At 40.5% G+C, this 14,399-nt stretch overlaps 1 protein-coding gene across 1 annotated transcript in view; it reads left to right on the forward strand.

Annotated features, from left to right (window-relative positions):
* Positions 1-14,399, forward strand: part of PHKB (phosphorylase kinase regulatory subunit beta) — a 77,893-nt gene that overhangs the window by 38,390 nt on the left and 25,104 nt on the right. The window contains 7 exon segments of the mRNA XM_080351895.1: positions 608-805; positions 1,481-1,538; positions 4,299-4,376; positions 6,026-6,184; positions 7,763-7,857; positions 13,428-13,483; positions 13,675-13,768. Coding sequence (XP_080208021.1) covers positions 608-805; positions 1,481-1,538; positions 4,299-4,376; positions 6,026-6,184; positions 7,763-7,857; positions 13,428-13,483; positions 13,675-13,768 — 738 coding nt within the window.

A 14,399-nucleotide genomic window follows, 5' to 3' on the forward strand; every position in this document is an offset into this window, starting at 1 on the left:
GAGTTTGTCTTGTGTTTGAGTTTGTCTTGTGTTGGAGGTTCCTGATAGTTGCACATGGCTCTTGAGAAATGCTACTCACATTCTTTTCCTGAAATTGTTCACTTACCACCTTAATTGTAAATGAGATAGTCTTGTTTGTTAGAGCATGAAGAATAATCCTGAAAAAGCTTTTCAGAAAGAGTGATTTAATAATAATTTCTTTGCGGCATTGCACCTTTATGAAATGGCACCTTTAAGGCACAGGATACCCAAGTGCTTGTGTATCCTTCAGGAATAACCTGGAGGGTATTTGTTGTTTCTAAAGCCACAACGTTGTAGAATGTGTTCACTTATCCTTGCAGATTATCAGCCGTAAAGTAGGTCAGATTTTGAGTCAAATGAGTTCTCTTGTACATCAAAGATCTGAATATTTGGTTTGTAGTTTATCCTTATACATCTTGAGAAGCCTTATTTTGCACGCTATTTTAATGTATTAGTACTATGATCTTGATAAAGATTATGTTCCCAATGTGTAGTTCACTTAGTCAGCTAAACAGTCTCTTTGTGCATCAAATAATTGCCGGAGATCTCATTAAATCTGTGATGTATGATTTCTCTGCTCCCACAGAACACCGATGCAGCTCTTTTGCCCTGTCTCAGTTATCCTGCCTTTGCTTTGGATGATGAGGTTCTGTTCAATCAAACACTGGATAAAGTTATTAGAAAACTGAAAGGAAAATATGGGTTTAAAAGGTTTCTGAGAGATGGATACAGAACAGCGCTGGAGGACAAAACACGCCGTTATTATAAGCCAGCAGAAATTAAGGTAACGGGATACCTGGCCTAAGGACAAATTTTGGTTTTCTAACCAAAAACCCCAAAACCCAAAGAAATGAAAAGCCAACCCAAAATCCTCCCCTGGCCCAAAACCCAAAAGAAGACAGAAGGAGACACTCCCCCCCAGTATTTGCAAATTGCTCCAAGAGAGGGAGATGAGTTTTGCAATTTGGCGTGTGCGTTTTGAGAGACTGTGAAGTCAGCAAGTTGCTTGTTGATTTGTTTTTTAATGAATGTGCTTCCATTTGCATTTAGGGTACAGTTGATTTCACATAACAAATAAGGAAGTTATTTATCATTTCCTTTAATTTCACAGCTGACTACAGTCTGAGTGTATGGAAAACAATTTTGCTTTTGACCACAGTGTCTATCAGCAAAGGTTATCTAAATGAAAATTTACTGCTTTTTCTCCCCAGTAGTTTCTCTGTGGAAAATCAAACATAGGCTGTATAAATATTCTGCTTGAGAATGAGCCACAGCAAATGTAAAAGCAACAGTTAAAGTGCCCATAGAATTATGGAGCTGTAAGCTCAATGAAAAGCTGCTAAAATGTGTTTGCATTCATGTTTGTCTTTCGTTGCTTTGAATTTAATCAATAGGATATTCAAATACATTTCCTTACATCAAAACAGTGAAATGTCTCCTTAATTTTTGTTCTTTTCAGCTCTTTGATGGCATCGAGTGTGAATTCCCTCTGTTTTTTATTTTCATGATAATTGATGGTAAGTACAGCTTTACATTCCTGCTCTTTAAAGGCATTAGAGAGATGAGCACTTAGAGGAAAGACACAAAATGATTTTCCTGTCCTGCCAAAATAAACCATAATACTGTGGCACTAAACTTCTCAGGGTTCTGCCTCATGGCTTAAACAACCCCAAGCACCCAACCCCTCATATTTTGGCATTTTTAACATGAGCTGGGTTTAGAATATAACTCAGTGGGGGCTTTTGAAAAGCTTAAACCTGTGACGTTCAGAACACAGCGAGTGCTGCAGCGGGTCTGAAATCCCGTGGGAGTCGAAGCAGAAATGAGAAGAGAGGGAAGCGACTCAGGGAAGGGCCGTGTTGCTCTTTGAAAGGCTCGTGCTTCCCAGCCGGGCTTTCCCATGGACACAGGTACTCTGACTTCAGAACCAGACCAAAAAAACCCAGCAGCAACAAAATGCCACCACCTGGTCTTGTCACCTAGTCTTGTCTTGAGGATGAGTCTGAATAAGAACATGACTAAGAGCTACAGCCGTGAAGGTTTGTAAATGGATGAAAATCTGGTGATCCATTTTTTCCCCTTTAGTGTGTGGAATAGTTTGGTAGTTTCCAAATAGATAGTGAGGTGCAGAGAAATCTGCTGTCCGCCCGAACTCTTCTGTGGCCACCCACAGCTTGAAATGTTTTGTCTGAAGCTGTAATAAGGTTTCACAATGGATTTTTCTAAAGGAGTGTTTGAGATTTTAAAAGGAGTGATGCCCAAAAGTGAGGAGAAGGCACTGACATTAGATGCTGCCCACTTGCAGTTTGGGGAAGAACAAGGAAGATGATCATCTTTAACTGAAGTTAGCAGAAGAATAAAGAAAACGGTTTACTCTTCTTGTATTACAAAGAAAAAGTACAAAATAGGTATTTTGCACCTACCAAGATGATATCTGTATTCCTGTACTACAGTTTCCTCAAACAGAACCATTCTGTTGGTAGATTTTGTGCACGTGTCTCCAAATCCACAAGCTTAATGCAAAATTTGAAACGTGTACAGAGCAACGTTAAGTGCAAAACAGACAAACAAACAGGAGGAGTAGATTCCAGTTGGATGTCTTTATAATGCAAGCAGTGAATAAAAACTCGAGCTGCCATGTTTAGAATCCTGGTTCAGCCGCAAGCCTGTTTGCCTGTCCAGCACAGTTGTAAATCACAGTCCATAATCCCCCATTTTTGTTCACATCAGCACAATCTGTTTGTTTCCTTTTTGAAGGACTAGTAGAATATATTCAGATAACTGTATATTTGCTATATATTCACTTTTATTTTGTAAGCTAAACTGATCAGCTTATCAGCTTTTCTGTTTCGTCAGTGACAGCTTGTTAGGATTGTTAAGATCTGGAGGGTTAAGCCAGTTCTGGCAAGCAGATAGAACTGAATTAGTTATACATTTTCTAGTAGTATTAAAACACTGTTTTATTCTTCATGGATGATCATCACTACTACCCAACTGTAATCTTCACTAAATGATTCTTAATATAAAAGCAATTGTATTGTCACATAAACACATCTTTTTATGCTCTACAGCATCTGCCAATAAGGCTAAATGGCGAATAGTCAGAATATCCTATTGCTCTTATGTCATAACTGTGCTCAGGTGTTTTGAAGTAGTTCAGTGTGATGCTTCAGTGTGTGCAAACATTCACAGCGTTTGTTTCTCTGGTATGAATAACTGAGTATGTTAGAGAATGTAGTGAACAGCACTGGTCAGGCTTTGGGTTTGGGCAGAGCGTTGGAGAGCCATGGAAAGAACCCAATCTCTGTTTGGTGGTCGTGCTGCAGCCTGCGGCCACACCCGGGCTCTGCACTGGAATCGTTTGGTGGATATTCTTAAAATAACACCAAAGATAAGTGGCATTTTATTACATATATATATAGGCTAACTAAACCCCTATCTGATTTTTTTTAGTAAGATGTTCTGGTATATTTGTTCTCAATGAATGAGTCTGTGGGGTATTTTGTCTTATTTTTGCCTTTCAGAATTCACCTTTCTGAACACAAAGTGGCTGCTTTAGCACTCATTTCCTGTTGGGGTTTTACTCAAAAGGAAATTGTCCAGGACTCTCTGGGTAATAGATACGTACCCATAGCTGTGGGAGAGGATTGAGCTGAATAAATCAATATGTCGATTTTGTGGATAAGACCTATTGGAATAACATTTTTGAAAGCTTTTTCACATTTCTGATTGAATGGGGAAGAGTGTGATAATTTTCTAGGGTAAGGTAAAGAGGGAAACATTACGGCTGTTTTTCATGATGTGAACTGCAAAGGGAAACCATGGGAATAAGTGACAGGTGTACGATGGCAAGTTTTCATCTAATGTTCCCCTTTACATGAGAAAAAATGTTCTGTTTGAAAAACTCAGTGTTGCTTGTCCAGTTCATGTTTCCTCTGGTGAACATAAATGCTTTTGGTACTTTTGGAATATCTTTTCATGGAAGAACTTCTGATGAACTGAACGCTGGTCACGTTAATATTGGTCAGACTCCGTTGGGGTGACTAAGTTCTGCTAGAAAAACATTGAAGGTACTTCCAAACTTGGCAGTTTCTCCCCAAAAGCAGCATCAGAAAGAGTCAAGTGCTGTTTAATATCTCAAGGTGTGTCAGCAGTGCTGAACCTCTGTAATATGAAGGTATAATACCTATATGACCCCTGAGAGATTAAGCTGTGATGGTGAGTCAACGGAAAAGTTATTTCTTCCACTAAATCAGTTATTGTTTGGTTATTTTCAGGAGTTTTTAGAGGAAATCCTGCACAAGTAAAGGAATATCAGGATCTTCTGGATCCTTTGCTTCAACATACATCTGAAGGTATTATCTGGTACTCATTCTTCAAAAACACTGTAGCTTTTTATTTATCAGAAATTATTAGAATACTGACATGTCTATTAATGAATACGAGATTCAGAGCAAAGGAGATGTAATAATATCACTCTGTTTCCTGATGGCAAAATACTGATACTAAATAATCTCCTTCATGTAGATACATTGCATCGTAAAGTGTGATAATAAAAGTGATGTTATCTGGAAAAATGCTCCTGATGTTAATTATTTGCACTGTACCCAGTCATTCCTCCTTCACCTCTGCTTCATCTTCTACAAAGTTCACTTTGACTTTGCAGGAAAATATTAATTACCGACAGATTGTTTCAATGTTCCACCTGGATACAGCTGAAAATTACTTGCATCAGTCCTTGTCATTTAAATTCCTAAGATTTAAGAAATAATTTGGTATATGCATGAGAAATTGTTTCTAGCTCAGAGCAGTGGAAGTGGCAAGATTGTGCTTGTCATATCAGCACTGTCTTACCTAGCTGTGCGCTGTGGAACTTGGGAGGACGTGCAGACCAGGCTATTGATGGCGTCAGGCACATCCACCCAAAATTCAGTTAAAAAAAACAAAATAAAAATCCAGTTTTAAAACTCAGCACTATTAGTGACCTGTTGCACATTTTCTGCCCTTGCCGATCATTGCTTTTTTCTGATTAGTAATGAGATGTGAAGTTCCAGGGACACGAAATTAGTCTTGATTGTGTAGTTCCCCTTGTTGCCTGGAGTCACGAGGGTCTCATCTTAAAACGTCTGAGTGTCTTGATCCCTCACTCATTTGAATGGTCCATCTCTGATAACTCCCACTCTTCCATTTTTCTCAGCTTCCTGTCAGTATTTCTTTGGCTAAGCTAACAGTCAGACACTGCGACTTTATTCTGTTTATCACCTCTTCTGCATCTAATACATTCAAAATTAAAGCAATATCAAGGTGAAATTTAATTTTGCAGAAAGCATATTAATTTGGTTTTTTATTGTATGTAGTTAGGTCAATCCTTTGTAATTATGTTTCTAAATTCCTGACTCTTGTCCACTTAAAAAGTGTTGAAATAATATTAATAATCTACAAAGGTGAGTAATACTTGTGGGATAATTCTAGACACCAGACATGCTGCCTTCCAGTGCAGAAGCCGATGCCATTTTGTTTCATGATGTTTCAAAATTAAAATATTGCTTGTGTTTACTTGCAAAGAAATCTAATTTTTGTTAGATGTTTGACTATTTTTTGGCCAAGATTTTAGTTTTAACAAGCTGAGCCTGTGTTAAATACAGGGGGTTAAACCCAAGTGTTTCACTGGCGTGCCATTTTCATTTCTTTGGGTTACGGTTTGTTATCTTTGCTGTGTTTTGCTTTAGGTGAAAAAATGTTTTTTTCTTTATGCCTTGTAAGGTGCTCTGGGAAGAAAGTCTGTGGAAGTGTTTGGTGAAAAATAATGTAGTTTAATGTTGCCCGGGGTTTCCTATGCTGACTGTGCTTTTGAGGGATAACGCTGAATGACAACAGCCCTTCTGGTCGGTCACGTTGTAGCCAGGGTTGAATTTTTCCTGGTTTGAGTCCAGCTCAGCATTCTGCGGGGACTGCAGAGCAATAAGGGCCATGGGATTGATGGCCTTGTTTTAAACCCCTGCAGGATGTCCTGTTGTCCCCAAGTATTACTACGTGCCTGCAGATTTTGTCGACCTGGAGAAGAAGAGCCCTGGCAGCCAGAAGCGCTTCCCTAGCCACAGCGGGCGCGACGGGAAGCTCTTCCTGTGGGGCCAGGCGGTTTACATCATTGCCAAGCTCCTGGGTAAGCAGCGTGGGGAGTTCTGCCACAAGTGAAGGGTATTTATCCTGGTAATGTTGGTCTTGAAGCCGAACAAACAGGTTGGTTTGAGTTTTGACTGCACTGGCCATGGCATGTTTACCCTCGGCTTCGGTACAAACCTGACAGGCACAGATTGCTTTTTATTCTTCATGTTAATCTGGAATATTTGATAGAATACTGAAAGTCTTCTAAACACGATAGGTTTCTTTTTTTGCTTTTACTTTTCCTGACTTTCCCTCTTATTTCCTTTTCTTCATGATAAAACGTATTAACATGACACTTTCTGGATTAGCTGTATCAGCGTACAGTGATGTTTGTTAGCGAGCTATAGCATTTCATTCAAGACAAGTTTAAATTGGGAATAGCTGCAGTCTCAGATAAAGTTAATATTTCTTCAGTCTATGTTATTTTTATTCTTCCTTCAAAAGATAAGAGATTAGATATGTGTTTAAAAGTGCACATCCAAGTTTGGCCATGGAAGGTTGTTAGGGTGCGTGTCAGTGACAAATGAACTCCAGGTCTCACACGAGGGGATTCAAAGGTTAATGCAAAACCAATTGTTAAGCCAGAAAGTCTTTGCAGTTAAGGTTCTTTTCTTAATATTTCTTTCAGGAGAAAGGTCTATTACTTTATTTAAACATGCTCAGCATTTACCTGGCAATCAGTAGGCTGAGGTCTAAAGACTTTTTTCTGTGCACACCACAAAGGGAGACAGGCTGTTGGTAGGAAAAATGAGCGAGGTTGAAGGGGAGTTTAGAAATGGAAGGCTTGGCAGGAGCAGCAGGTGTATCTTCAGGCAGGAGGAACAGGGTCCGTCTGGTGCTCCACCTGCTCGCCTTCACTGTTCCTGCGTCACTCCCTTTGCAGCCAACACTGGAACGAATGCAGCAATCTCACTTGGAAGGAAAAGACATTTTTTCTTCGGGAGAAGGTTAAAATAAAGGAATTTTAGGCTTGCAGGGTGTTTTCCATGTAAAACACTACATGTAGAAATTGCTAGCTTTCAGATAGATTTAATTGGGGGGAGTTTGTTTTGGTTTTGCTTTTCTTTCATTTTTCCTTTACAATTTCTTCTTGAGATATAGTACTGAGAGATACTGTTGATAGCCCTCGTCCCTTTCAGCACTATAGTTGTGTGCTTTCCTTAAGACAGACTTTGTGTGCTTTTTTCACAGCTAAACAATGTTGGATGGTAACTGTTGAGTTTCTATTTAAAGCTCTAGAACAATTCTATGGTTGTCGATTGAGGGCTTTTCATGTAACTTCTGTGTTGTGGAGTCCGTTCTCTGCATATGTTCTTTTAACACATCTCTGGAAAAATAAAAGATTGTTTTTATATCCTACACTATCATGATTAGCTTTAGCAAGAATAATACTTGAATCATTAGTTTTCCAAATAATATAATTTTGCAGGATGTTGTTTTGATGTGTAAATCACTGATCGAAAACAAAGATTATAGCAGCAGAACTGACAACATAAAATACGTTTGCATGCCTCCTTCACAAACGCTGCAGAAAATACTCCATTCATTCTGTGTTTTCATTATCGTTTACTTTCAGCTGACAAATTAGTAAGTCCTAAAGATATTGACCCTATTGGACGTTATGTAGCTCCACAAGATCAGCGGAATGTTAGCATGAGATTTTCAAATCAGGTAAGAATAAGCTTGATGTTAAAATATTTTTACTGAAAAATTGTAATCTACATGTTATATAGGGCCTTCTAATATTTAAAGTGCTAGGAAAATATTAAACAGATGCACATTTTCCTAGTTGATGAAGGATTGCTTTTAAGAGGAACAGAATGACACCTGCAGTTTTGGGGAACTGGTGCGTGTTTGCCTTCAAATTATGTGCTGCAATGAAAACATTGTGCTCTTCTCAGACAACTCAGTGGAGCTGACACTTGTCAATCTTTCCCTTTAAAGACTGTCCTTAGCTGCTTAAATTTGCCAAAACTTGGGCAGAAATGGTCCCTGTTTAGGATCAGTAATGTTTTTGTTTTCAGGATGAAAGACAAGACCTTCCCAGGTGACAGTGGAGCGTATTCTGATGAACACTGCTGTTCTGTTTGAAACCTAGGACTCTTACTTTATTTTTTCTTAAACCTAAAGACCTTTTTAAAAATCTGACGTGGATCAACACGATTGGCAGTTGTGTAGTTGTCTTATCCTTGTGTATGCAGGAGCCTATCAGGCGCGTTGTCTGGTGTTGAGGCCTTACAGGTGCGACACTAAAAGATGCTGCAGGAAACTAAAGCTCTGGATTGCCTGGCGCTGCTCACAGCCCCGCTCTTTGCTGAGGATGGCTGTGCGGGATTCCTTTGATATGTCAAGGAGAAAAACTGCTGCATATGCTTCTCGGGATGGGGTAGAGAAGAAAGAGGCACCTTGGAGCGAGTGGGAATTCTGGAGTTTTGTGGCATCAGAGCCTGGGACTTGTGACTGGGATGGTTCGTGTTTAAAAGACGTATAGATGAGGTTCTTAGGGACAAGGGTTAGTGCCAGGGGGGGGTTATGGTTGGACTCGATGATTTTGAGGGTCTCTTCCAACCAAAATGATTCTGTGGCTCTGTGTCCCTGCAGCCTGAATTTCCTTGGGATAGTTGGTACAGAAACAGGGGCTGCTGTATTTTGTGGGGTTTGCTATTAAATTACTAGCGGAGCCAAATGTTTCTTGATACAGATGTTCATTTGAATTGTTCATCGAGAGCAGGTTACCAAATGCAAGGCAGGTGTGCAGCCATATGAGTGTGAGCGCCGTGCGCTTCCGCAGCTCGAGGCAGCAAACTTCAACTGCCGGCAGGACACGGACTGCGACTTTTTAAATTCATGCTTGAAATTTGCCTAAACAGTTTTTCTGAATGTTTGGTTGTGCCATTTTGTCTAATTGAGCTAATTGATGCAAGATCAGTATTTAATATTTGCCTTAAAGTGCTTGGAAAATGACTAAAAACAAAACAGGAAATGAGAAGGCAACACGTCTTAGTTAATTATGTCTTTGGAAATCAAAGGCGGGTTCTTCATTTAATGATGTCTTTTCCGTATAGCTAAAGAACTACTCAAGTAAATTGAGCAGAAAACTATCTCCCTTTTTATTAAATTTCATTCCTGTAAGGAATAAACAAGGATATGTAAAATATCAGGTGCCCGTGTCTATCAATGTTGTCGAGGTACAGCATTCTGGGAGGTGATGTACAAAATAAGGCTTTTTACATTTTAACATGAAGCCTTGTTCTGAGCAGTATTTCTTAGAGAAATGTATTTTCCATGTAGGTAACTTTCATATTTTGATTGCACTGACTATAATTTCACTTGTCATTGAAAAATGTGATTAATTTAGTTTATTTGTAGCTACAAAAATCTGTCTGATGGCCACACAATTGTGTAGGTTTAAGCGAGCAAGGAAAAGCATTTAAAATATTCCAGCATTAGTTTTAGAGCTTTGAAGCACCAGTGAAGAATAACTGTAGAATTAGTTAAAGGAAAGTAAGGTAGTAGAGACGTACAAAGGCAAAGTTGCTATGAAAACTATATATATGTAACTGTTTGGGAAGCATTTAGTGTATAAAAGGTCCTCTATAGGTGGAGTGGGGACTTTCTGGTTTTGTTATGGATTTTCCTGGAGCGTACAAAAGCTGATTTATTGCTGTCTTGTATTTAATTTTGTATTCAACAAAAAATTATAATGTTACTGCATTGTCGAAGTTAGACAATTTATCTTCTGGGTTAATTCATATGCATAGGCTTGCAATTAAGTAATGAAATTCTCTGCCTGTCTATGATGACTAGATTCTTTTAATGCTTTGTAGGCATAGCAATCATTTGCAAGGACTTCATTTGAGTTACTGGAAATCAAGGTTAATGTTGGAATTGTGTTGGTTGGAAGGGACCTCGCAAGCTCCTGTAGCCCAGTTGTCCAGCCATGGGCAGGGACATCTGCACCCAGGTCCCACTGTGACATTGGGAAGAGAACAGTCAAATGATAGATCACTTAGTTTTTATTTTCGGGAAAGAGATAACTTGTAAAGAAGCAACTAAAATTACTAAGTGTAGGTAAACTGTGATATATTAAGATTTTTCAGCTTCCTAAGTTATGATTAGGGTTAGAACTTGTCCAATTTTGATGGTTTAGAGAGATCTGTCATATCAGATTATTTGTTTTGTAACATTAATTATAAGCATATCCTTGCTTTCATTTCTCTTAATACAATTGCCCACCCCAGTTATCACAATTCTGAAGTAGTTCAGTGCTATTTTAGAGCTGAAGGCATGGGGCCTATGCTTGCCCTTTGTCCTGCCTCCAGCCGCTCAGCACCTCCTTTAAAAATAGGATTTGTTTTTTCTTCTGTGAGGAAGAACAGCTAATCTGTGTTTTATCTCAGTCATCTGAAAGCCCGCGGTGTGTTTTTCATTGGTGCAGCATGCAGGACGCGGCTGGGGCGGATCGTGCTGCCGGAAGGGGTGGCGGGGGACAGTGACAGATGAGCACACCTGAGCTTGCCTCGTTGGGCAAACAGAAACCACACACATTGAAACAGAGCTTTTAACAGCAGGATTTACTTGGTGGAATATTTAGAAGTTTATGCTTTTCCATGTCTAATTTTTTAGTATGTAGCAAATGCTAATGATGTCGCTATCAGTACTGAAAAGGGTGACGTGATTTGCATCAGTATTATATCTGTTATTCTGATCCGTGTTTTCCTAGACCACTATTTGTGATCCTCCAGGCCTCGGCGTGTTAAATGACAATTAGAGCATCTTTGTTTAACATTACAGCAACCCTGTAGCGTACAGGCCTTTCCAAAGGGCGAGTGTTGTGCGGGTTGTGCTGCCGGTGCGATCCCGTGGGCCCAGCTGAGCCAGCCCTGGCACTGACCACAGCACTGACCACGGCCCTGCGGCGTCTGGGTGCCAGGGGCGCTGAATGGACCTCAGGCAGATGCAGAACCACAGGTTTATGTGCAGCTCGTGCTCAGGGTTTACACAGCCCCTCTCCCTTTGTCACAGAGTGTCAGGGGTTGGAAGGGCCCTGGAAAGCTGATCCAGTGCAATCCCCCCATGGAGCAGGAACACCCAGATGAGGTTACACAGGAAGGTGTCCAGGCGGGTTGGAATGTCTGCACAGAAGGAGACTCCACAACCCCCTGGGCAGCCTGGGCCAGGCTCTGACACCCTCACCCCAACAAGTTTCTTCTCATCTTTCAGTGGAACCTCCTGTGTTCCAGTTTGCACCCATTGCCCCTTGTCCTGTCCCTGGTTGTCACCCAGAAGAGCCTGGCTCCATCCTCCTGACACTGCCCCTTTCCATACTGATCCCCAGGAATGAGTCCCCCCTCAGTGTCCTCTTGTCCAGCTCCAGAGCCCCAGCTCCCTCAGCCTTTCCTCACACAGGAGATGCTCCACTCCCTTCAGCATCTTGGTGGCTGCGCTGGACTCTCTGCAGCAGTTCCCTGTCCTGCTGGAACTGAGGGGCCACAGCTGGACACAAGATTCCAGGTGTGGTCTCCCCAGGGCAGAGCAGAGGGGCAGGAGAACCTCTCTGACCTACTGACCACCCCCTTCTAACCCACCCCAGGTCCCATTGGCTTCCTGGCCACAAGGGCCCAGTGCTGGCTCATGGTCACCCTGCTGTCCCCAGGACCCCCAGGTCCCTTTTCCCTATACTGCTCTCCAACAGGTCATTCCCCAACTTACACTGGAACCTGGGGTTGTTCCTGCCCAGATTCAGGACTCTACACTTGCCCTTGTTATATTTCATTAAATTTCTCCCCGCCCAGCTCTCCAGCCTGTCCAGGTCTCTGATGGCAGCACAGCGTCCAGTGTCAGCCACTCCCTCTATTTCCTCATCCAGTCGTCATTAATACAGTAATAACTAAGTCAAATCTCCACTTGAAGACCACTCCCCAAGTTAGATCACAGCCTGACTGTACATCAGTGGTGTCCTGGGGGTCTCTCCTGTTTTCTGGGGGTTGTTTGCTTTTTGTTTTATACATGTAATGCGCTGATTATGGTAGAGAATTGGTTTGAGTTTTCTTACTGTTTGTATAAATGCAATTGTTAGTGTGATCACCCTGTTCTGGGGATGAAAATCTTAATGTCACTTGGACTTCTGCATTCTTAATCCACTCTCTTTGTGCTCTTACTTTCATCGCAAACTTATTTCATGGGGAAATGTAGTGCTGATAGACTTTTGGGAGAATGTTACCCAGAATTTATTCTGTAAATCCATAAGATCTAGTCAAGACTCCTGCACAAGCAAGTGTTCACTCCGAACATTTTGTTCTAAATCAATATATCTGTCCACCTATCTTCACAGAAAATGCCCTGGTTTTATATAGCCAATTGATAGAAGGTGTGTTTAACATTTGTCATTCGTGTTCTGGTAGTTTCTAGCCAAAAGCAGATAAAAAGCATTTTAGGGATGAAAATGTGCGCTGCTCTTAGTTCTCTTGATGTTCCCACCATTGACTGGCAGAGAAGAGCTGAACCAGGAATAACTCCGACAGCCCAGTTTTAGCTGGTCATGCGGTGCTGCCAGGGCAGGAGAACGGCCAGCTCAGGACCCTATGCCTTGGATTCATTCCTATTTGCTTGATTTCCTGACATAAAATACTATTATTTATTTCAAACATGGTGTGTCTGTGTGATAAACAATGCAAGGAAATGCTGTAAAATGTAGTATATCTTTCATATAACTGCAAAGTAGCTATCTGATCAAAATATTTCCAAGGGTTGAAACTATCATTTCCTAATTTTAAAGTGAATATTCTTGGTTACCCAAACAGCTGATTTATTTCACTTTTTACAGAAACGTGTATCAAAACACTCTGTCATATCAGGCATAAAAGAAATACATTGATTGTATCAATTCTGATTTGTTTGTATGCAGCAAAATGTTTTTCCTATTTTTTTTTAATTAAAAGAAAAAAACACAAACCAAAACAAACACCTCCACCAAGAAACAAAACCAAACAGCAGAAAGAATTACCAGAAACTTATTTATTATTAACTCTGCAAAAAGCTTCTTGCAAAGCAGCACAGGTAGGCCAGTCTTCCCGCAGCTGTGAGAGCTGCAGGTCCTGCTTTCAGTGTGTTCACAGAGTCAGAAAAAGCTGACTGTCCTACTGCTGTCTCGTTTAAATAGACATCGTCCCTGTTCATGCTATATCTGGCAAAATATTTAGTTAGCAATGCTAATAAATATTTTTTTCATTACTTTCTAGGGCCCTTTGGAAAATGACTTGGTAGTACACGTGGCCCTGATAGCAGAAAGTCAGCGGTATGTATTTGCTTTTATTAAGAATGTATATATTAAGAAAATGTTGAACAACAGACATCTTCAACTTGCTAGAGGTATTCAAGGGCGTGTAGAATATAATACTGCTACTTGTGAATCTGCTGCCAATGTAGCTGTTGAACCTAAGGCTGTTCAGAGATATGTCATTAAGTTTGTCATTATTTCATTCACAGCTTACAAGTTTTTCTGAACACATATGGAATCCAAACTCAGACTCCCCAGCAGGTGGAACCAATTCAGATATGGGCTCAAAAAGAACTTGTCAAAGTAAGGAATTCTGCGTTTAATATTATTCATCTACCTATAAATTTCCTTTGTAACAATAGGAATTTATATCAAGTTGTCAGGCTTGTATCTCCTTAAGCTTGTTATCTACGTTTTTGTATTATTCTAATAATTACAGGATCTGCTCACAGCCATCGGTTGTACCTGCCTGGTTAGAGCTCAATATTTGCTAATCCAATTCTTAGTAGTGTTTGATTAGAAACTCTTCAACTGGTCTAACGGCACATGGTAACAGTTTAAACCTCTACACTTACAAACAGATGCGTGTCCAGAAAAGTAGTGTGAAAAGAAACAAGATGTTGATTCAGGAAAATTAGACATTGAAAGCAGAACGGGGGTATGTCAACAGATCCACCAAGTCTAGGGCAGGGGGAGAAAAGAGGAGGAAGAGGAAAACATGGAAGAGGGACAAGGACAAAGGTACGTATGTGTTGGAGGAACAGTACAGGAGAATAGCGGAATACTCCATGAACAGATGACAGAGAAACAGATGGTGTGAAAGACCACTCTGGTTTGAATCTCTCTCATAAATCAACCCAACAGCCCAGGCTGCTCTCACAGCCGCGTCCTGCTATGAGCAGCTTTAATATTCCAGAACTGAAGGGCATTTTAA

The sequence above is a fragment of the Nesoenas mayeri genome, assembly GCF_963082525.1.
Source record: "Nesoenas mayeri genome assembly, chromosome: 12".
Classification (NCBI taxonomy): Eukaryota; Metazoa; Chordata; class Aves; order Columbiformes; family Columbidae; genus Nesoenas; species Nesoenas mayeri.